Raw genomic sequence first — 22985 nt, forward strand, 5'->3', positions numbered from 1 at the left:
ACTCCAGCGGGTTTTTTACTACGCAAGTGTGCTTCCTCTCTCTCCCTCTTCCCCTGCATCTGGCTCTATCATTAACAGCCTGATGGTTCACGCTCTCTCTCTCTCTCAGCACAGACACAGCAGGAGGAGGTGGAGAGGGGTGTAGGCAGGCTGATTGCAACACAAACATGACTCTGAGGACACTGGATCATCAGTATGAGTATTTATTTGCAAGACATGCAAAACGTTTCGCAACGGACGACAACACGTTTGGCAACGGACAACAAAACATGTCGTCCAGTTCAGAATGTACCTCCCCTTTTATATTTCCTCTCTACTGAACAGGACCCGGGTGATGGTCTATACCCAGTATAACAGATGTTTATAACAGTGTTGGTTGTTTGACTCGACGACATCAACAAGCTTTAACGGCAGTTGTCTGAACCCCCTGTCACGGACGTCCTCATTTCACAGAGGTCTTCTCACAAAACCGACAGTCCAGACCGAACCGTTAGAACTAATATGCCACGAATATCGAAAGAGGAGACTTTCCTTTTGAGGGTGTTGGTTGTTCTGCTCTACGACGCACACAAGCTTCAGGGGAGTCATCTGAAGGTAACCCAGTATCGGGCTGTAAAAATGCCAAAAAGCGCATAGGGGGTCAAATGTGCAACGATTAATGTGACCAAACATGGGTCTAACAAAAGTTGAGTTTTCTTATATCTCTCAGATATAGGACAGACACTTCAAAACCTTATTCCTTATGATACATTTTTGGACCGTCTGTTTTGCCATGTACTAATAAATGTGTTATTCAATGCGTTTCTATGGGCTTTAGCAGTAAATTCCAAATTCAACATCTTATCAAATAATTTTTGTATATCTTCTTTTTTTTTTATATACCTACAGGGATCCTAATATTCTAAATGAAATGGCTAAATTATACATTTTATGACCATCTTAAAACAATTCCGTATGTTAGGCGACAGGTAGCCTAGCGGTTAGAGGGTTGGGCCAGTAACCAAAAGTTTGCTCGTTCAAATACCCGAGCCGTCAAGGTGAAAAATCTGTCGATGTGTCCATGAGCACGGCACTTAACCCTAATTTGCTCCAGGGGCGCCGTACTACTATGGCTGCACCTATCCGGTGTATGTGATAAAACATCGCTGTACTACTATGGCTGCACCTATCCGGTGTATGTGATAAAACATCGCTGTACTACTATGGCTGCACCTATCCGGTGTATGTGATAAAACATCGGCGTACTACTATGGCTGCACCTATCCGGTGTATGTGATAAAACATCGCCGTACTACTATGGCTGCACCTATCTGGTGTATGTGATAAAACATCAAATTTTTTAGCTTAGTAGATATTGTGATCTAAGGACATAGACCTACAGGTGTTAATACAGCGACATATGACAGAGGCTTAGTATGGTGCTGTGTCTCAGTGCTACCCTGTTGCTGCCCGTTGCTAATTACACCAGCTCCCCTCAGCAGGGAACAGCTCTGATTAGTCGGCAGACCTCTGGCCTGTCTGCCTCCAGGACATAAGGCACATGCTGTAGCTGCCCGCATGAATAAAATACTACAGTTTACTATAGAATACTACAGTATTTACTATAGAGTTCTGTAGTAAACTATATACTGTAGAATACTATACTACACACTGTAGTTTCCCTCAATCATGTGTAGTACTTACTATATAATGTTGCAGTATACTGTAGAATACTATAGTACATTCTGCAGTATTATTCACAAAAAAACACTGTAGTAGATACTACAGTAATGTCCACAAAATATACATTTTTCATGTGGGTACAGTAGCACGCACGCACACACACACACACACACACACACACACACACACACACACACACACACACACACACACACACACACACACACACACACACACACACACACACACACACACACACACACACACACACACACACACACACACACACACACACAATCACTGTCACGCAACTGCTCATCTCAATCCCAAAGTTTGAACTTTCACTCTGCATTGATAATGCATCGAGGTGGCAACTTCATGCAGAGGGGAAGTAGTGTTCTTCACTTCGGATAACAGCTTTTATTGAATCCACAGAGAGAGAGGAGCCTCGTATTACACCCATTTAAAGCCACTCGACTGTGAGGAGTGTTCTAACGCAGTGCCACTTAAGAAGAGAAAACCACCAGTATTAAATAGGTCTTAAAGAGGATCCCTATTTGTTCATTCTGGAATTATAAAATCTCTGGGCTTTTAAATTGCCCTTCTTCTTCTCTTTCTCCTTGTCGGCATTGAAACCTTCATGGCAACATTAGGGGAATGTTAGGGGGAACGTTAGGGGAACGTTAGCAGACTGTTAGGGGAGAGTTAGGTCTGCCTCCTCCTCAGTTCCTATCAGAAAAACAGCCCCCTCTTTCCCTTCTCCCCACATCACCCCCCGATTCCACCCGTCGCCCTTCCATCTCTCATTATGCCCCATGCTACAAGACCCCACCACGGAAAAATCCATAGCCATCGATTCCCGCGCCCAGTCGCGGTCGCCACAATTATTCTTGAGGAGGAAACGCTGGCGATAAATTACGTGTGCTTTTCATCTGCCGTTCGATGGCGGTGAGCCCTCTGAGGGCTGAGGGGAGGACGGGGTTGGTGGGGGACAGGGCAGTGGTGGGTCCTTGTCAACACCAGGGGATCCAGCAGGCTAAAGATACTGAGCACAGGGTCCCTACACACACACAATCACAAATCGCTCACGGAGACGCACACGGAACATAACACAGATCAGACAAACGCACCCCAGATTACACACACACACACACAGGCCAGTTAAAGCTCGTCTCTCGTGTGGGCTTATAGAACTTTGCGTCATTTTATCACTCCAAAACTATTCTTTGTTCTTATTCTCCTGGTACTCCCTCTACCCTTAACAAAACAAATCCACTTATTGCAAGACTTGTTAAAAATATATATTTAGACTTATTAAAAATACTTATTTAAAGTATATTTAGACTTATTAAAAAGTCTAAATATACCATCTCTATTTGCACGTGTGTGTGTGTGTTTTGTTTGAATCACATACACTGCTGCTGTTTATTATCTATCCTGTTGCCTAGTCACTTTATTCCTAGTTAAATGTAGTGTACATATTACCACGTACCCCTGCACATCGACTCGATACTGATACCCCGTGTATATAGCCAAGTTATCGTTACTCATGGTGTATTTATTATGACTTTTACTATTATGTGTTGTTCCTTGTTTCTCTATTTTCTCTAGCTCTACACTGATGGGAAGGGCCCGTAAGTATTTCATTTTTAAGCTACACCTGTTGTTTACGAAGCATTTGATAAATAACATTTGATTTGATTTGATATATGTGTGTCTGGGTGCCCGATGCCTATATCTGTGTTTTAAATAACCCCGGAGGAGTCTGCATGCAGCTATAATTGCCTCCCTCATTAGTTATGTTTTAGCAGGGTTGCGGTTGGGAGGGCAATTAATTTCACCGCTTAATTTTTGACACAGAATCCGCCCGCTGTATTGATGTGCTCGCCATTTTAGGCCTCATTTCTCAGGGAAATTAATTGACAAAGTGCGAAGATATATCAGCATATCGCCAGATTAAGCGACAAACTGAGGCAATGAGGAAATCAATTGTGGCCCTGTCGCGGCAAACGGCACTGCCGGTCCCTCTGCGGAAGAGCTGGGGAAAAGGCTGGGGCGGGTCGGGACATGTTTGATTTATTTATTTATTTCAGTCGCTCATTCATCAGCCGTTACAAATGACCCTGGCGGCTGACGCTACCCTCCCTCCTCCTAACACCCCCCCCCCCCCATCCTCCTCCTCTTCCTCAGACATTGGGGGGTGTGAGGAGAGTGATTAACATAGAAAACACACAAATCAGCCCCAGAACAATGAATCCAGTTGGAGACATGACTGCAGGAGCGGGAGGTGTTCACACACAGAGGAAAAATAGGAAGTCCCTCACTATGACTGCTTATGTCACAGTCACAGTCAAAGAAATGGTAGCAGCACAAGTGTGTTTTTATAGAGATTCATTCTCTTGTCACAACGAAAATATTCAAACGCAACAGGACTGAGAACATACACTGCTTAAAGACAGAATTCCGTTTCATGATTAGTGCTGTAGCATATCTCAAACACTGTTTGCACAACAGCTTTATACATAACAGCGTAGGTACCAACAATTCAAACCCCTTAATTGTTGACCTACATTATCTTGGGCGCTACATTATCTTGGGTATCTATGCTGACACACACTCAAACGTAGGACCACGGTACTTTCCTCAACACCCCTTACCAGTGGTCCGATCTATCCTCTTCCCGCCCGCTACGCACACAACCCAGACCCAGACACGTAACAAAGATCTCCCCAATTACTTACAGCCACATGTCACCGGGAGCGATTAGTTCAACTTTTAGTTTCCTACTTATTTTATTAGTATTGCAGCTCCCATTTATAACGTTCAAACAGATCACACACGCCGATCATATTTTAGAGTGTGTCAGCCCGCCAGTGTGCTGGAATGGGATTGCAATGATACGGCAACGGCAACGTCTGCCTCTGTCACCCCCCCCCCCCCCCCCCCATCCCTTCCCTGTCTGCCCATTAATAGAAGTGTTGCATCATGGAGCTGTAAATTGAGTTAGCTTTCTGGGTGTCACTAATCAGGGCCATGAGTCTCTCTCTCTGTCGTCTCGCTCTTTCTCTCTCGTCTCTCTGTCGTCTCTCTCTCTTTCTCTCTCTGTCATCTCTCTCTCTGTCGTCTCTCTCTCTGTGTGTCGTCTCTCTCTCTGTGACGTCTCTCTCTCTGTGACGTCTCTCTCAGTTGTCTCTTTCTCTCTCAGTTGTCTCTTTCTTTCTCTCTCTGTCATCTCTCTCTCTCTCTCTGTCGTCTCTCTCTGTCGTCTCTCTCTCTCTCTGTCGTCTCTCCCTCTCTCTGTCGTCTCTCCCTCTCTCTGTCGTCTCTCCCTCTCTCTGTCGTCTCTCTCTCTCTCTGTCGTCTCTCTCTCTCTCTGTCGTCTCTCTCAGTCGTCTCTCTCTCTCAGTCGTCCCTCTCTCTCAGTCGTCCCTCTCTCTCTCTCTGTCGTCTCTCTCCCTGCCTGCCTGTCCATCTCTTTCTCCCCCCCCCTCCCTCTTCCCCTACCCTCCCTGTCGCAGCAAGTGACACCTAGGTGCTTGGAGCGGAGTGACGGTCGGGCCCCGGCTGACGGCGAACGACGGTTCTCGGGGAAACAAATGAAAATAAAAAGGTCTAATTATGTCGGCGGCGCCTTGCCACTGCGAGAGGGGCCCGCATGACGGATGGACTGTTCTCCTGCTAGCGCTCACTCAGCCTGTCACACCGAGACCCGCCCCCCTGCCTGCCGTCCTGACTTAAGCTAGCTTTTGTCATTGACTTAAAAGGGAGTCGAGGAGCTGGTTGACTGACGGACTGACACCTAAGGCAAACAGTCTGGCCACACCAAACAGGCACTTTGTTCATTTCTGATTCTTCCTCTCGGTATATGTATGTACTGTAGGTAGGTATCCTGAAGCTGGGATGTGTCTCACCTGTATGGACATGTAGTAATTAACTGAAGGTATCGGTTTGTGTGTATAGGTGACATGAGGTGTGTACACTAGACAATAATGTCACACGTAGTAGTGGTTATTGACGGGATTGGGTCGCGTCACATCACAGGTGTGTATACGAGGTGTGTGTGGGTGTCTCGGTGACATGAGGTGTGTGTGTGTGCAGCACAGTAGACAACGTGTGTGGGTGTTGCAGCTCACCTGTGTGGGTCCTGTAGTGGTCTTTCATGGCAGACAGGGTGAGGAAGGCGTAGTGGCAGGCAGGCCAGGCACACTTATGGGGCTTGTCCCCCGTATGCAGCTTCATGTGGTTGTTCAGAGCCCACTTCTCACTGAACGACCGGTCGCACAGATCACACTCAAACTTCCTGCGATGGGAGGGAGGGAGGGAGGGAGGGAGGGAGGGAGGGAGGGAGGGAGGGAGGGAGGGAGGGAGGGAGAAAAGAAGAGAGTTATTTAGTCCCAAAGCTGAGGTAAAAGGTAGAAACCAAGCCTCTAAGGTAGGGAAGGGAGGATGTAGGAGAACACACACACAGATTGCTGGGGCTCCTGGCGTGTCATGTCTGTATAAGCAGGCATTGATTTTTCTGTCCAGGCCTGCCACCTCCACCATTTATTCTCTGCTTTGCACCAGGGCCCAGAGGACTGGAGAAATTCTGTTACAGTCCAAACACACACACACACACACACACACACACACACACACACACACACACACACACACACACACACACACACACACACACACACACACACACACACACACACACACACACACACACACACACACACACACACACACACAACAGGCCAGTGGGGAGAATATAGTTGCCCTGTACAGGGGTCTCCCACCACTTAGTCAGGGCCAGCAGGAATACTGTAGGCTAAATGAAAAGCTGAAGCACACTTTACCCCCTGCCTGCCAGGGGCGGCAGGGTAGCCTAGTGGTTAGAGCGTTGGGCTAGTAACCAAAAGGATGCAAGTTTGAATCCCTGAGCTGACAAGGTACAAATCTGTCGTTCTGCCCCTGAACAAGGCAGTTAACCCACTGTTCTAGGCCGTCATTGAAAACAAGAATTTGTTCTTAACTAACTTGCCTAGTTAAATAAAGATAGAATATTTTTTTTATTCCTCATCTTTCTTCATGGCCATCTCTTCAAACCCTGTTTCTCACTAACCATGTGTCTTTCTCTTCCTCCACCCTGTGTGCCAGTCTTTGTGCGGTGATATGAAACGCCGTTGATTGTGAAGATCTCTTCTCCACAGAGGCCAACGGTACATTACATAGGACTAGGATACTTCCAGTTTAGAGTTGGGTGCTCAGTCCCAGATTCATAGCTGTTTTATTCAGCTACAAGCAACGGGCATTAGTAAAAACAATAAAATACCCCGCGGTCAAATTCATCTTCAGGGCGGCACTATAATTTTGCCGAGTCGGAGAATGACAAATGTGTGCGCCATAAACAAGTGAAGTCAGATTCTTCGGGAGCGTTTGTCTTGTGCCGAGACTCGTGAGAGCGTGTTATTTTAGGGAGGAGGTCTGATTGTGTTGTTTAATGCCTCTGGTATCTGTTTCATAGCACGCCATGTTGACACTCACCTGAACAAATAAGGACTTCTAGCAACGTGGAGCGTGTGTCCAAATCAATAATTCAAACTCATACGTTTCCCTTATGGAGTTTGGGGGGGTGGGGGCGGGGGGGGTGTAGAAAGAGAGAAAGTGGGAGAGAACGGGGAGTGTGAGAGAGAGTCAGGAGTCAGAGGGAGAGGGACAGAGAGGTGGGGGACAGAAAAAGAGTGGGGAGTAAGAGAGAGAGAGAGAGACAGAGAGACAGAGAGACAGAGAGACAGAGAGAGAGACAGAGAGAGAGACAGAGAGAGAGAGAGAGAGAAAGGGACACACACACAGGTGCTTGCCTTATATATCAATCCACATTCAAAGGAGGATGAATCTACCTCGCACACAGACGGGTCTGCCACGTCCCACTATCGTCCCAGTCTTACGAAGCGGCAGCTTCAACATCTTCTACCATAAGCACTCAGACACACATTCTAAAATGGTGTCTATATCACCTTGGCCTAATCTCGCAGTCATATTCAAAATCCTCCCATTCATTCGCTCATACTGTGATTTGCCAAAGACTTTATCCTGGCGATAGATATGTGTCTGTGTCTGTTTCTCCTTCTCTCTCTCTCTCTAGTATTTCTGGAACAGCCAGTCCCCCCGCCGTGGGAGAGGTAAATAAGATGAGTGAAGAAATGGTATCTTTTATTGTGTAACATTATACACAATACTCCTGTTTTATGAGCTCAACGGGGCCATTGTTTATCGTCGGGCGCCAGGCCTTAACATGGGCCTCTTTCTCTCTCTCTCTCTGTCTGTGTGTGTCTGTGTGTGTGTGTGTGTGTGTCTGTGTGTGTGTGTGTGTGTGTGTGTGTGTGTGTGCGTGCGTGCGTGCGTGCGTGCGTGCGTGCGTGCGTGCGTGCGTGCGTGCGTGCGTGCGTGTCTGAGGCTGAGGAGGAATGGTGCTTGCAGTAGACTGATCAGTGGGGGTTTTGTATGGAAGACAGGAGGTATTGCGTCTGTTTTCACCAGATCAGATGGAGCTCTTTGATCTTGTCTCCGCGTGTCAGATCCCGTCACGATCCACAGTCTAGCCCCTATACATATGCATGCAGCCTACCACCTCGAAACAGTCAGGAGCAATGCAAAGCAGGCCAGAGACAGAGGGAGGTAGAGAGAGAGAGGGAGAGAGGGGGAGAGAGAGAGAAAAGAGGACGAGAGAGAGAGAGTTAAGAAACAGGAGGCCTTTCTCCTATTTGTTAGATATAATTAGAGTTGTATTTATTTTTGTTGTGGTTGCTGCTCATCAGGTTTCCACATGAAGCAAATTAACAGGCGCTCCAATTACACATGATGACAAGGAGTACAATTGTGTTGGTATTGACACACACACAGTATTGTACAACTAACCTTATAGGGACACACAAGTCAGTCCCATTCAAAATACAATTTTCTCTAACCCCTAACACTAACCTTTACCCGACAACCTAATCTTAACCCTAACCCTAACTTATTTAACTAGGCAAGTCAGTTAAGAACAAATTCTTATTTACAAAACCCAGACGATGCTGGGCCAATTGTGCGCTGGCCTATGGGAATCCCAATCACGGCCGGATGTGATACAGCCTGGATTTGAACCAGGTACTATAGTGACGCCTCTTGCAGTGCCTTAGACCGCTTAGACCTCTTGCAGTGCCATAGACCGCTGCGCCACTCGGGAACCCAAACCCTTAAAACTAACCCTAGCTCCTAACCCTAAATCTAACCATTAAAAAAAAATTTTTACTATTCTTGTCCACACACACACGCACGCAGCACGCACAAACACACAAACACACTCCCTCTGTTTCTCTCTTTCCTCTGATCCTGAAGCAGCTAAATGATTGGCATCCCATGCAGATTTATTCAAATAGCCAGGTGGGCCTCTTCCCTGTAAACTCCCGTCTTTATTCCTATACTGTCATTCATTATCGTACGTCTCACACATACATTGTGTGGATCTGCAGGATACACTGCCACTGATGGCAAATAAAGCTCATCTGAGACCAGCCAATGTGAAGCCTCTCTGCACTACCGCCCCCATGTGGTAGGTGGTCATTGGGATTGTGTGTGTGTGTGTGTGTGTGTGTGTGTGTGTGTGTGTGAGTGTGAGTGTGAGTGTGAGTGTGAGTGTGTGTGTGTGTGTGTGTGTGTGTGTGTGTGTGTGTGTGTGTGTGTGTGTGTGTGTGTGTTTGTGCGTGTCAGAAACTTACTTCCACTAACCCTATTTTACTTATTCGGCACAACAGGACACGTGGCCCAAAACGGACCAGTCAGAGCTACCCTAAATAAGTCAGACGCTGTGAAGTCCTGTAGAGACCGCTCCAGAGGTCCCTCCCTTTCCCTCACGTTAGGGTGACCAGAAAACTCTCCACCGTATTCTCACACTTCAGAGGGGAGCAGAGGGAGAGAGAGAGAGGCCAACTCTCCCCTCCAGCCAAACTGACACAAACAGACAACTTCAAAGTGAAGACTGTTGTTTATTTAGTGAAGGGGGATGGGTGGGGAAAGAGAGAGAGAGTCCATCTGATATCCAACTGTCAGGAGAGCATTTTCACATGCAAAATAGAATGTGTGTGGGAGCGAAAGATTACCTAGAGGGAGAAACATGACAGCACTCAGTATGGTCAGAATGGATCATCATCTGGCAGGCCTCTCTTGTTCTCTCTCTCTCTCTCTCTCTCTCTCTCTCTCTCTCTCTCTCTCTCTCTCTCTCTCTCTCTCTCTCTCTCTCTCTCTCTCTCTCTCTCTCTCTCTCTCTCTCTCTCTCTCTCTCTCTCTCTCTCTCTCTCTCTCTCTCTCTCTCTCTCTCTCTCTGTCTCTCTGTCTCTCTCTCTCTCTCTCTGTGTCTCTCTCTCTCTCTCTCGGTTTGTCTCGCTTTCGCTCTGTCTTTCAGTCTCTTTCTATCTAGCTTTCAGTCTCTTTCTATCTAGCTTCCAGTCTCTTTCTTTCTAGCTTTCAGTCTCTCTCTCTCTCTCTCAAATCACTCCGCATTTCATCAGCGCGGCAGCTTAAATCCAGACTAAATTAGCAGAATGAAGATTAAGTAATTTGGCCTTGAGCTGTCCCAGACATTACGAGTCGAAGACTGAGGATAACTTTAAACTCGGCCGACTGGGGTCAAAACGTGTGTGTGTGTGTTTGTGTGCGTGCGTGCATGAGTCTAGAAGATTTCTTCTGCGGGAGTTAATTGAAACCAAATTAAAGGGAGTGTTTAAAAAAAAAAAAAGAAGATATTACATTCCTTTGGGTTACTTTTTCCTGAGCACACAGCCCTGGCTTCGTTATTTTCCATTAGCGTACACAAAGTCAACTGACGACAAGCTCGTTTTCAGGTTGAACAATCGCAAGACTAGACACCATCACTCGTGCCCTGCCTGAGCTTTCCAAGGTTCTACTAGTTTATGGTCAATGGGCTTTGAAGGTAATCAAATCATTTTGCTGGACTGAGCTGGTTTGCCATTCAAATGAACAGTCATCTACCTCCCAACACTGTGGCTAGGTGTGTGTTCTGCATGTCGACCACTGCTAATGTCTTAAGTGGACACACCCTGTACCACGGTGGCGTAAGTAAGTAGCCTGGCGCGACCCTTGGCTTTGTACGAGCTGGCTCATAGGAGCAGGAGTCTATCTCCTGTTTCTGTGGTGTGAGGCAGCTTGATAGCGGGGGGCTTGGAGTCTGAGTACAATAATGATTTGTGAAAAGGCAGAGTACAGAGTCGTCAATAGAGAAACACAACCGCCCTCTCTGAGTATACAAGAGCAGTAAAAACATAGTACAGAGCAGAGTTCAGGAGTAATGTCACAAGGCCTCCTCTGAGAGAGAGAGAGGGCTGATGCTGAGCACACACACACACACACACACACACACACACACACACACACACACACACACACACACACACACACACACACACACACACACACACACACACACACACACACACACACACACACACACACACACACACACACACACACACACACACACACACACTATGGCTGCAATACAAACAAGACCCCAGCACCACAGAGATGCTATTTCGGATTTATATTTACCTTCAATCCCAAAAGGGGGAAGAAAAGATAATGAAAGATATAATAGTAGAGGCATCAGATAAGCTCCCGTTTATCCCGCTACAGGGCAAATACAAATTGTCAATTTAATGAACATGGTGGACGTGATGAAAGCGAGGTGAAGGAGCCTCGTTGCCTGACAAACAATCAGGAAATGTTATCTTAATATTGTTCCGTGGTTATTCAGCCCATAACTTAGGGGGAAGGTGCAAAGGCCAGGTCCCAGTGAGGTGTCCCTGTTATTGCCTGTTTTTATTATGAGCCATAGCTCAACAGTCGGAAACACACACACACACACACACACACACACACACACACACACACACACACACACACACACACACACACACACACACACACACACACACACACACACACACACACACACACACACACACACACAGCTGACCATACAACTACAGTTCCAGCAAAGAACAAAGAAAGGATTGATACGAGATGTTTGAAAGATAAATGAGTACGTACGTGTGTGTGTGTGTGTGTGTGTGTGTATGTTGGGGGGGGGGGGGGGGCTTTCAAGATTCAATACATTTATGGCTGTAATGGGTTTAATGAATACCAGACCGTAAATCAAAACGTTTCATCCCAGAATCACAAATCAAGTGCCGAAAATGCAACCCACTGGCATCCTTGGCTGGTAACCAACCACCAAAAAGGCAGAAAAGTCCCCCTACTCCTGATTTGTGTGACAACAAGAGGTCAGAGGCCTCTATCAGCAGCACTTAAAAAGCCTCCAGATGCTTCCTGGTCCAAACTTTTTGCTATTTAAAGCCTCTGCAATCTGAGGATCCCCACCCAAATTAACTATTATCTCCGTATTTATATATTGCCCGTACTAAATTGCGTCGCCGCAAAGAATTACTATGGATATGAATATCTGCGACAATAACTCAGCCAAAAGCCTTAAAGACACGACGCTCTTTATTGGGGCGTCTGATAGCCCTTAAATACAGCACCAGGCAGCCATATCAGTGCTGTTTCTCTCTAATATCAGGCCACATTAGCGGCTCGTAAATCAAATTACACTCCTAGAATTTCATTAAGCTCACCTGCCAGCAGTAGTGCCGGCTAAATATTTATGTTTTCCCGCCGCGATTGTGTGGCTCTCAGGTACACAAAAGGAGGAAGGAAAGCAAGGGAAAATGGATGATGAATGTAATTATCTTTTAAGGAATACAGTGAAACTCTGTCATAAATTCCCCTGGTAATACTACGGAGAGGCAGAGGTAGCAATAAAGAGCGTCCTGTGGGCTGGAGTCAACAACGGTAACAACAACGGCAACACCGGCTGTGTCCCAAAATGGCACCCTAATCCCTACGTAGGGCACTACTTTTGACCAGATCCATATTGGCCCTGGTCAAAAGGAGTGCCCTACATAGGGATTAGGCTGCCATTTAGGAATGCCCCTGTCTGCTCCCTTCCTGTTTAAAGTGCTCGAGTGTTTAACCAGAGGTAGACTCCACAACCTGATTACAGCCTGAAGAGAAAGTCACTCTCTAACAGAAATCAAAGAGGATGATGTATGACAGAGATCACACACCCCAGATAGACAAGCTAATGCAATAGAACGAGAGAGAGAGAGAGAGCGGCTGATAATGCACAAAGATTGACTTGTTACTGTTAGACCCTCGATCCAATATTAAAGAAATGATCGACTACTTTCTTTATTGCCACTCGAATTATCTGAAGGGAATTTGTGTTTCTATTTGTGTTTTTTTCTTTCTTTCTTCGACTGAACATATAGCCTAGACCCTGGTTTTGCATAAACAGGCGAGATTTCCTGGATATGGAATCTGGGAAGGCTGTATGAGCCGGGAGGTGGGTGGGTGGGGGGGGAGGGGGGTTTGGGACAACGGCGTCTGGCTATGGATTTTGATTACACACAGAGGGAAATGAGTGAGCCGGGGACCGTGACGACACTCACTTAATAAAAAGGTAAAGTCTATACATCAAAGAGCGTCTAGCTGTAAACCGTTGTGTTCTGCTGTACCGACGGCCCATCCCCATCCTGGCTCATTATGAGCCCTCTGACGGGGCCACTCATATTTACTATTGGCTCAATATCATTTTAAATAATGAGCTTTATCCCTTTTATCTAATTAACAAGGGCCTCGCTCTACCCCCCCCCCCCTTCAAATTAGGAAGCCAGTATCGGTCTAGCCAACTGTTGTTTAGCAAATCCGCTTTGTGACAAAACAGCAAAAGCATAACGGGTTGGGAGGGTTGGCTGTGTGTGTGCGTGTGTGTGTGTGTGTGTGTGTGTGTGTGTGTGTGTGTGTGTGTGTGTGTGTGTGTGTGTGTGTGTGCACGGGCAGAAGTAAAGACCTGGTCTTGTTTCTCTCCCTCTCTTATTACTGGAATTCCAATTCAATGATCACCTTAGATCACACGCACGCCATAAATCAGACAGGCCTGACAGAGGATGAAAAATGGTATTAATAATGTGAAACTTATTATACAGTCCAAAACGCTCCCTTGATAAATGACATTGTTTGGGCCTGACAATGATTGCATTTAAAACATTATTTCTGTTTTGTGCTGCATTCTGTGGGTTGGTGGACGTAGGGGCGTGGGGCTTGTGTGTTCGTGTGTGTGTGTGTGTGTGTGTGTGTGTGTGTGTGTGTGTGTGTGTGTGTGTGTGTGTGTGTGTGTGTGTGTGTGTGTGTGTGTGTGTGTGTGTGCTCATGAAATATCTTCCCATCCCAGATCTCACCCTGGAGTCAAGAGGGCAAATGGTGTCTGGTGGCTCACAACAAACCCAACACACGCACGCACGCACGCACGCACGCACGCACGCACGCACGCACGCACACACACACACACAGGTTAAAAAACAGAGCCCATCTCCCTGCCTCCACATCTACACATCAATCACTACAACACATTTCACTAATACTCTGAAAAAGAGAGAGTCAGAAATACAGAGATCCCGCCATTCCATAGCACCGTTGTCAGAGAGAGAACAGTAGGGCGGTGGAGAGATTCCATCCCTGACTACGGCTCGACGTGCATAGCAAATCCCTGTGCTAAAACCTCCCACTCACTGACTCCAACCCGAGCAACAGACACGGCGGGGGAAAGAGCACGCCAGGAGTAGAGGAGAGAAGAAGAAAAAACGTCAGGAGTCATAAAGTTTCATTTGAAATGGAAACTGGGAGTGCAGTGGATACATGGTGACACATGTTTTCCTTTCTGCCTGTAGCTGGCTGGGTTAGCAATGCTACGGCTCCACCGGGCCGCGTTTCCATTCATGAACACAGGGACAGGCCAGTTGTGCTAAGCTAAACGCCACATACCAGGGCAGCACAACACCGAGACAAAAGGCTATGTCCCAAACGGCACCCTACTCCCTATATAGTGCACTAATTTTGACCAGGGCCAATACACAGCTCTGGTCAAAAGTAGTGCCGTAGGAATAGGTTGTGATTTGGGACACACCCTGAGAGACAGAAAGCCAGGGAGCCGGCAGCTTCAGTCATTCCCAGGGTGTGGGACTGTTTTAGGGTTTTACTGAACTGGCAAGGGATGGATGGGACTGAGGAGGAGGCACAGCACACTGCACAGAGAGACGGGGAACGCAAAAGCTGATGCTGAGCAGATAAGGAAGTCTGTATATGTCAATCAATCATTCAGCTAACTAGCCCAATGAGGGCTTAGATAAGATCAATTGCGTCGCTTTATTTGTGGTGCAACTTCGGCCTATGCTACTGATGATTTCAGTTGGCATCGTAGTTGATGATCTGGGCAAATTATTACACAAATCGTTTTGTATTGTAGCTAACACTCAAAGTAAGATGTAAGACACTGATGGACCACATACACACTTCTACACCGAGTGGACAAAACATTAGGAACACCTTCCTAATATGGAGTTGCACCCCCCTTTTTGCCCTCAGAACGGCCTCAATCCGTCGGGGCATGGCCTCTGCAAGGTGTCGAAAGCATTCCACAGGGATGCCGGCCCATGTTGACTGCAATGCTTCACACAGTTGTGTCAAATTGGCTGGATGTCCTTTGCCTGGTGACCATTCTTGATACACACGGGAAACTGTTTGAGCGTGAAAAACCCAGCACCGTTGCAGTTCTTGGCACAGTCAAAACCGGTGCGCCTGGCACCTACTACTATACCCCGTTCAAAAGCACTTCAATATTTTGTCTTGCCCATTCACCCTCTGAATGGCACACATACACAATCCATGTCTCAAGTGTCAAGGCTTAAAAATACTTCTTCAACCTGTCTTCTCCCCTTCATCTACACTGATTGAAGTGGATTTAACAGGTGACATCAATAAAGGATCATAGCTTTCACCTGGACTCACCTGGTCAGTCTATGTCACGGACACTCTTACTGACAGTTGTGGCTGCTTTGCGAGATGTATTGTTGTCTCTACCTTCTTGCCCTTTGTGCTGTTGTCTGTGGCCAACAATGTTTGTACCCTATTTTGTGCTGCTACCATGTTGTGCTGCTGCCATGTTGTGTCGCTACCATGTTGTTGCCATGTTGTGTCGCTACCATGTTGTTGCCATGTTGTGTTGCTACCATGCTGTGTTTTCATATTGTTGTCTTACATCTCTCTTTATGTAGTGTTGTATTGTCTCTCCTTTCGTGATGTGTGTTTTGTCCTATATTTTTATTTAATTTATTTTAAGTTTTAATCCCAGCCCCCTCATCCCCGCAGGAGGCATTTTGCCTTTTGGCAGGCCGTCATTGTAAATAAGAATTTGTTCTTAACTGACCTAGTTAAACAAAGGTTAAATAAAATAAATAAATCATTGGAAAGAGCAGGTGTTCCTAATGTTTTGTACACTCAGTGTATATACTCCACTGCATCAGTCGGCTCTCCCTCTCCCTCCATCTCACATGACAATGTCCTCCACTGTACAGTATGATACACTGCTCTCCTCCTGCAGCTGATCTTATTACCCTCCCTCCTCTCCCTCCCCCATCTCCTCCCCCTCTTCATCTCCCTGCGAATGGCCATGATGGGGGCCCATTTATCTCACTCTGCCGGCTACCACAATAATATAAATCAAGAATTTCCCCCCAAATATAACAATATTTGTATTTGGGGGGAGGGGGAAGGGGGGGGGGGGGGTTAGAAGGGGGTTATAATTGATGACCACAGCTGTGCTAATTAAAAGCAATGGAAGTTTCATTAATCTTGGTCAGGAGGGAGGGTGCGGTGGTGGTGGTACGGTGGCTGTAGCGGTTTCCGTTACCGGGGCCAGGCCTGGCCATCCGCTTGAGTCCGCCGCTACCATGTCCTACTCATCAGTCAGGTGATTTTGGGCCATTGTTGAGTTTATTAGAGCAGGTTCATGTGATACGCACATTAATAATCACAACAAAAGCCCTGCTCTCTCTCCCTCTCTGTACTGTCCCCTTCTATCTCTCTCCCTCTCTCTCTGTGCGGCCCTCTCCACTGCCACACCACTCAGCTGAGCAGCAACACAATGAAGGGAACAATTAGCCATGTTTACTGCAATGTCCAGGAATAGGGAGATAATTGCTTTTTTTCTGTCTTGTTTTTGTTGGTGCTTTTTCTTCGCAGAGACAGAGACAGAGACAGAGAGAGAGAGAGAGAGAGAGAGAGAGAGAGAGAGAGAGAGAGAGAGAGAGAGAGAGACAGAGAGGAGAGAGAGAGAGAGAGAGAGAGAGAGAGACAGAGAGAGAGAGAGAGAGAGAGAGAGAGAGAGAGACAGAGAGAGAGAGAGAGAGAGAGAGAAAGAGAGAGAGAGAGAGAGAGAGAGAGAGAGAGAGAGAGAGAGAAAACAAACGGCATCAGCTATAACCAATAATTCTCATTCTACTTTCCCTGTGCTACTTTTCATACATCCAAAACCACTTCTCTGAGAATGATCAATGACCTTCATATGAGAAAGAACACTGGACCATAATCCCTAGATTTTCCCAACGGGCAGATACCTAGTTAAAATGACCTCATAATGACATAATTTCGACCGGTTCCTTGCTGTAATGACGTATTTTCACCCAGTCTTTCATAATGACGTCATTTCAACCACTTTCTTGTTGTAATGATACGTTATTATTCCAACCAGTTTTGCACACTCAGTGTATCTAGTTTACAGCTAAAGACCTTACATCATGTGACACACGAGCTAGTTCACTAACCGCCATCATATTGTTACTGCTCTAGTAGTACGACAGAGCCGGGATATTAAGAGCCAGCTCCGCACACTAAAGACCGAGTAATGGATGCTCCACGTTAATTCAGAACTTTAGTTCCTCAACCACGACTCCCAAACGCAATTACGAGCACCCTCTGCATCTGTGAGAAGTAGGCAGTGTGTGTGTGTGTGTGTGTGTGTGTGTGTGTGTGTGTGTGTGTGTGTGTGTGTGTGTGTGTGTGTGTGTGTGTGTGTGTGTGTGTGTGTGTGTGTGTGTGAGTGGCGTGGAGGGAGAGGTGTGTGAGGGGGAGTGGCCACCTCACCATAACAAAAGCTTTGTGAAAAGACCCGGGACATTTATTTAATCGTGTAATACCTGAGGAATTGGAACGAGACGTACACTTTGTCCCATTATAAATTTGCAGCGCTTTAGCGAGAAGATGAGGGATTTGGATTTCACAGCAAAAGAAAATAGAGGGGGGAAGTACCTGGATGTGTGTGTGTGTGTGTGTGTGTGTAATGCATCGCTCTAAGTATCTGTGAGTGTGTGTTGTTCGGCATAGAGCAACAGCCTGCTGTCACATATAGTATCTCTATGCATCTGTAGGACAGTGAACAATGCACTGTTGTGAGCGAGACTCTAGGCAGGCACACACACACAAACACACAAACACACACACACACACACACACAATAACAATTCTCCACTAATTTACACACACACACACACACACACACACACACACACACACACACACACACACACACACACACACACACACACACACACACACACACACACACACACACACAACAATTCTCCACTAATTTACACATGAATACAAAGACACACACATAAACTCAGCAAAAAAAGAAACGTCCTCTCACTGTCAACTGCGTTTATTTTCAGCAAACTTAACATGAGTAAATATTTGTATGAACGAACATTCAGCAACTGAGACATAAACTGAACAAGTTCCACAAAAATGTGACTAACATAAATGGAATAATGTATCCCTGAACAAAGGGGGGGGGGTCAAAATCAAAAGTAACAGTCAGTATCTTGTGTGGCCACCAGCTGCATTAAGTACTACAGTGCATCTCCTCCTAATGGACTGCACCAGATTTGCCAGTTCTTACTGTGAGATGTTACCCCACTCTTCCACCAAAGCACCTGCAAGTTCCTGGACATTTCTGGGGGGAATGGCCCTAGCCCTCACCCTCCGATCCAACAGGTCCCAGACGTGCTCAATGGGATTGAGATCCAGGCTCTTCGCTGGCCATGGCAGAACACTGACATTCCTGTCTTCCAGGAAATTGCGCATAGAACGAGCAGTACTGTATGGCTGGTGGCATTGTCATGCTGGAGGGTCATGTCAGGATGAGCCTGCAGGAAGGGTACCACATGAGGGAGGAGGATGTCTTCCCTGTAACGCACAGCATTGAGATTGGCTGCAATGACAACAAGCTCAGTCCGATGATGCTCTGGCACACCGCTCCAGACCATGATGGACCCTCAACCTCCAAATCGATCCCGCTCCAGAGTACAGGCCTCTGTGTAACGCTCATTCCTTCGACGATAAAAGCGAATCCGACCATCACCCCTGGTGAGACAAAACCGCGACTCATCAGTGAAGAACACTTTTTGCCATTCCGGTCATAGGCGACGTTGTTGCCGGTGATGTCTGGTGAGGACCTGCCTTACAACAGGCCTACAAGCCCTTAGTCCAGCCTCTCTCAGCCTATTGCGGACAGTCTGAGCACTGATTGAGGGACTGTGCATTTCTGGTGTAACTCAGGCAGTTGTTGTTGCCATCCTGTACCTGTCCTGCAGGTGTGATGTTCGGATGTACAGATCCTGTGCAGGTGTTGTTACACCTGGTCTGCCACTGCGAGGACGATCAGCTGTCCGTCCCGTCTCCCTGTAGCGCTGTCTTAGGTGTCTCACAGTACGGACATTGAAATGTATTGCCCTGGCCACATCTGCAGTCCTCATGCGTCCTTGCAGCATGCCTAAGACACGTTCACGCAGATGAGCAGGAACCCTGGACATCTTTCTTTTGGTGTTTTTCAGAGTCAGTAGAAAGGACTCTTTAGTGTCCTAAGTTTTCATAACTGTGACCTTAATTGCCTACCGTCTGTAAGCTGTTAGTGTCTTAACGACCGTTCCACAGGTGCATGTTCATTAATTGTTTATGGTTCACTGAACAAGCATGGGAAGCAGTGATTAATCCCTTTACAATGAAGATCTGTGAAGTTATTTGGATTTTTACGAATTATCTTTGAAAGACAGGGTCCTGAAAAAGGGACATTTCTTTTTTTGCTGAGTTTACACACACACACACACGCACACGCACACACACACACACACACACACACACACACACCCTGCCCCCCCAAAAAAACAATCTCTCAAACCCAGTGTAATACAATTATAGAATTGATTACTACCTTGACCTCCAGAGCCCAACAAAACAATATCAGGAGAAAATAACAAGCTAAGTCTAATAACTTCTCATTTGTATTGAGCGGAAACAGCAGCAAACAGTCAGATATACATTCACTCAATAAAATCCTGCAGTGCACCGTGTGGGTCATTTCAAATCCCCCTGTGCCAATGGAAATGAGAAACACACACGTGCGCGCACACAGAGAGACACAGAAAGAGAAATGTGCACTAGCACACACGCACACGCAGTGTTGGGTCAGGGGGACAGCGGTAGCTGAGAGCCAGGTGTGACCTGCCTGCCCAGGTGCTCAGGAAAACCGCTGTTAACAGCCACGATTGATGATCTAATCAAACTGTCACCACGGCGATCGGTGGCGGGAAGGGCAGAGTGGGGGGTGGGGGGGGGGGCCCTCTGGGCGGGGAGAATATCCAGGAGGCCTGTGCATGCTTACCGTTAGCCCAAATTGAGAGTGACAGTCTCAATAGTGAGAAGGCTTTTTTTCCCCCCTAAGTAATGGAGGAAACAACTCCAGAGGCCTTCCGGAGGATGTCACATAATCAAGGAGACCCTCTCGTTCTTTTCTTCTCTCTCGAACCATTTCGGCTCGGGGGTTTTTTGGATTCGGAAAACAAAACTTGGGGAGATGATTTGATACTCGGGCCGAACAAACCACCCGCTGTACGCCGCAAAGTTGATTATGACATGTCTATTCTTGTACCTCCTCAACCCACACATTATGCTCTCTCTCACGACCCTACACACACACACACACACACACACACACACACACACACACACACACACACACACACACACACACACACACACACACACACACACACACACACACACACACACACACACACACACACACACACACACACACTATACACAAACATGAGCCCACTATACACACACATGCACACCCGGCAACGCAAACCTGACCACCGAGCTGAATCAATCCGCCCACCATGTACCGTACAGTACAATAAGCGAAGAGTCACACGCACGATGAACGCTGTGTTAGAGATGTTATCCACGGTCTCTCACTAAGGTGAACCAGCTTGAACACAGGTACCACATGCTCATATGTACCTCCTATGTGCCTGTGGGTGCGGACCGGCATTAAAAAAAATAAACATCTAAACATCAATACAACATCAGGAAGTGATGATAAATCCATTACCGCGCTAACAAACGAGGAAAACGTCCAAAGTTGGAGAAACTTGTAATAACTGATATTGGCAGCCGCGACCGGTTCGTGTGTCTGTATCTGTTTCGGCGCTAATCGCCGTCTCCAGGATGTGTCCACGGCTCCTGCTCCTCCATTCAGCTCGCATTAATTGAATCGCTGCTTAGCTAATTCATTGATTCATCGGTTCATTAGTGAGGCCTGGCAACATCCATTCCTTGCAGTGACAGTCTGACGTTTCAATTGAGAAAGGCAGAAACAAGTAGCCCACATGGGGTTGCAGGGAGTCGCGGTAAGGGCACTCTGACCTCTCGTCAATTAGCCACACAATGCTAGCTCTTCCACTTGTACTCTCGTCATAAATTAGACGGCGGCTGAGCTGAGCACATTCTCTCCCCTGGCGGTTTGAGTAACGCCACTTGTGTTCCGACACATGTTGATGACATCCTTCCTAGACTGAAAGTTAGAGGCTTGGGAGATGGATTGGGAGGTCTGGCAGAGAGTAGCTCGTCTACTGGTCTGTTCAAATGTCTACACTAGGGGGAAAGGGGGGATACCTAGTCAGTTGTACAACTGAATGCATTCAACCGAAATGTGTAATCGATGTCTACGTCACCGGCGCCCGGGGAGCAGTTGTTGTTTGGGGTCGAGTGTCTTGCTCAAGGGCGGAACAGCAGATTTTTCCACCTTGCCGGCTCGGGGATTCGAAACAGCGACCTTTGTGTTACTGGCCCAACGCTCTACATTGCTTCATACTAAGTGCTAATGTGGATATTGGAACAAGGCCCATATTCATAAAATCTCTCAGATTACGAGTGCTGATCTAGGATCAGATCCCCCCCTGTCCATGTAGTCTTATTCATTAGGATTTAAAAAGGTAAACTGATCCTAGAGCCACACTCCTACTCTGAGACGCTTTATGAATACAGACCAGCGGTCTCGTTCCACAAAGACATGCTATTGTGACTGGGTACTAGCTGAAGACCATTACCAATACCAATACAACTAGTTTAGACCTAGACTAAACTGCTGCTGGTAGTTAGGCCAACTAGTCTGTCTGATTGATAACAACATTCGGATGATTACATCACTGGAAGAGTTGTTGCATATAAGATCCTCAGCTTTTCAGAACGCAGCCGTGTACACAGTGGTGGGAAAAGTACCCAATTGTCATACTTGAGTAAAAGTAAAGATACCTTTTAATGGAAAATGACTCAAGTAAAAGTGAAAGTCACCCAGTAAAAACCTACTTGAGTAAAAGTGAAAATGTATTTGGTTTTAAATATACTTAAGTATCAAAGGTAAATGTAATTGCTAAAATATACTTAAGTATCAAAAGTAAAAGTATGAATAATTTCAAATTCCTTCTATTAAGCAAACCGGACAGCATGATTTCTTTGTTTTTAAAATTTACGGACAGCCACGGGAACACTCAGACATAATTTACAAACAAAGCATTTGTGTTTAGTGAGTCCGCCAGATCAGATGCAATAGGGATGACCAGGGATGTTCTCTTTAAGTGCGTGAATTAGACCGTTTTCCTGTCCTGCTAAGAATTCAAAATGTACAAAATGTACTTCTGGGTGTCAGGGAAAATATGGAGTAAAAAGTACATTATTTTCTTCAGGAATGTAGTGGAATAAAAGTAAAAAATATATATAAATAGTAAAGTCAAGTACAGATACCAAAAAAACTACTTAAGTAGTACTTTAAAGTATTTTTTACTTAAGTACTTTACACCACTGCGTGTACACACACACAAACACACATGTCGCCAGCCTGCACCATATGCCCATGACAAGTGCATAAAACCATTCTCCAGCGATCGCACAGGCCAACCCATAAAAACTTAATGCACCTCATTTTCCAGTAATCAAACTTTTATAGACTGCAATGGCTTTTAGACTAACACATTTCTAAT

At 46.4% G+C, this 22985-nt stretch overlaps 1 protein-coding gene across 3 annotated transcripts in view; it reads right to left on the reverse strand.

Annotated features, from left to right (window-relative positions):
• Nucleotides 1-22985, reverse strand: part of znf407 (zinc finger protein 407) — a 160863-nt gene that overhangs the window by 57293 nt on the left and 80585 nt on the right. For all 3 annotated transcript variants that reach the window (XM_038994127.1, XM_038994130.1, XM_038994128.1), the window contains exon 6: nt 5796-5962. In XM_038994127.1, the coding sequence (XP_038850055.1) occupies nt 5796-5962 (167 nt within the window). The remainder of the gene's footprint in view (nt 1-5795; nt 5963-22985) is intronic.

This window comes from Salvelinus namaycush, chromosome 5, assembly GCF_016432855.1.
Source record: "Salvelinus namaycush isolate Seneca chromosome 5, SaNama_1.0, whole genome shotgun sequence".
Taxonomy (NCBI): Eukaryota; Metazoa; Chordata; class Actinopteri; order Salmoniformes; family Salmonidae; genus Salvelinus; species Salvelinus namaycush.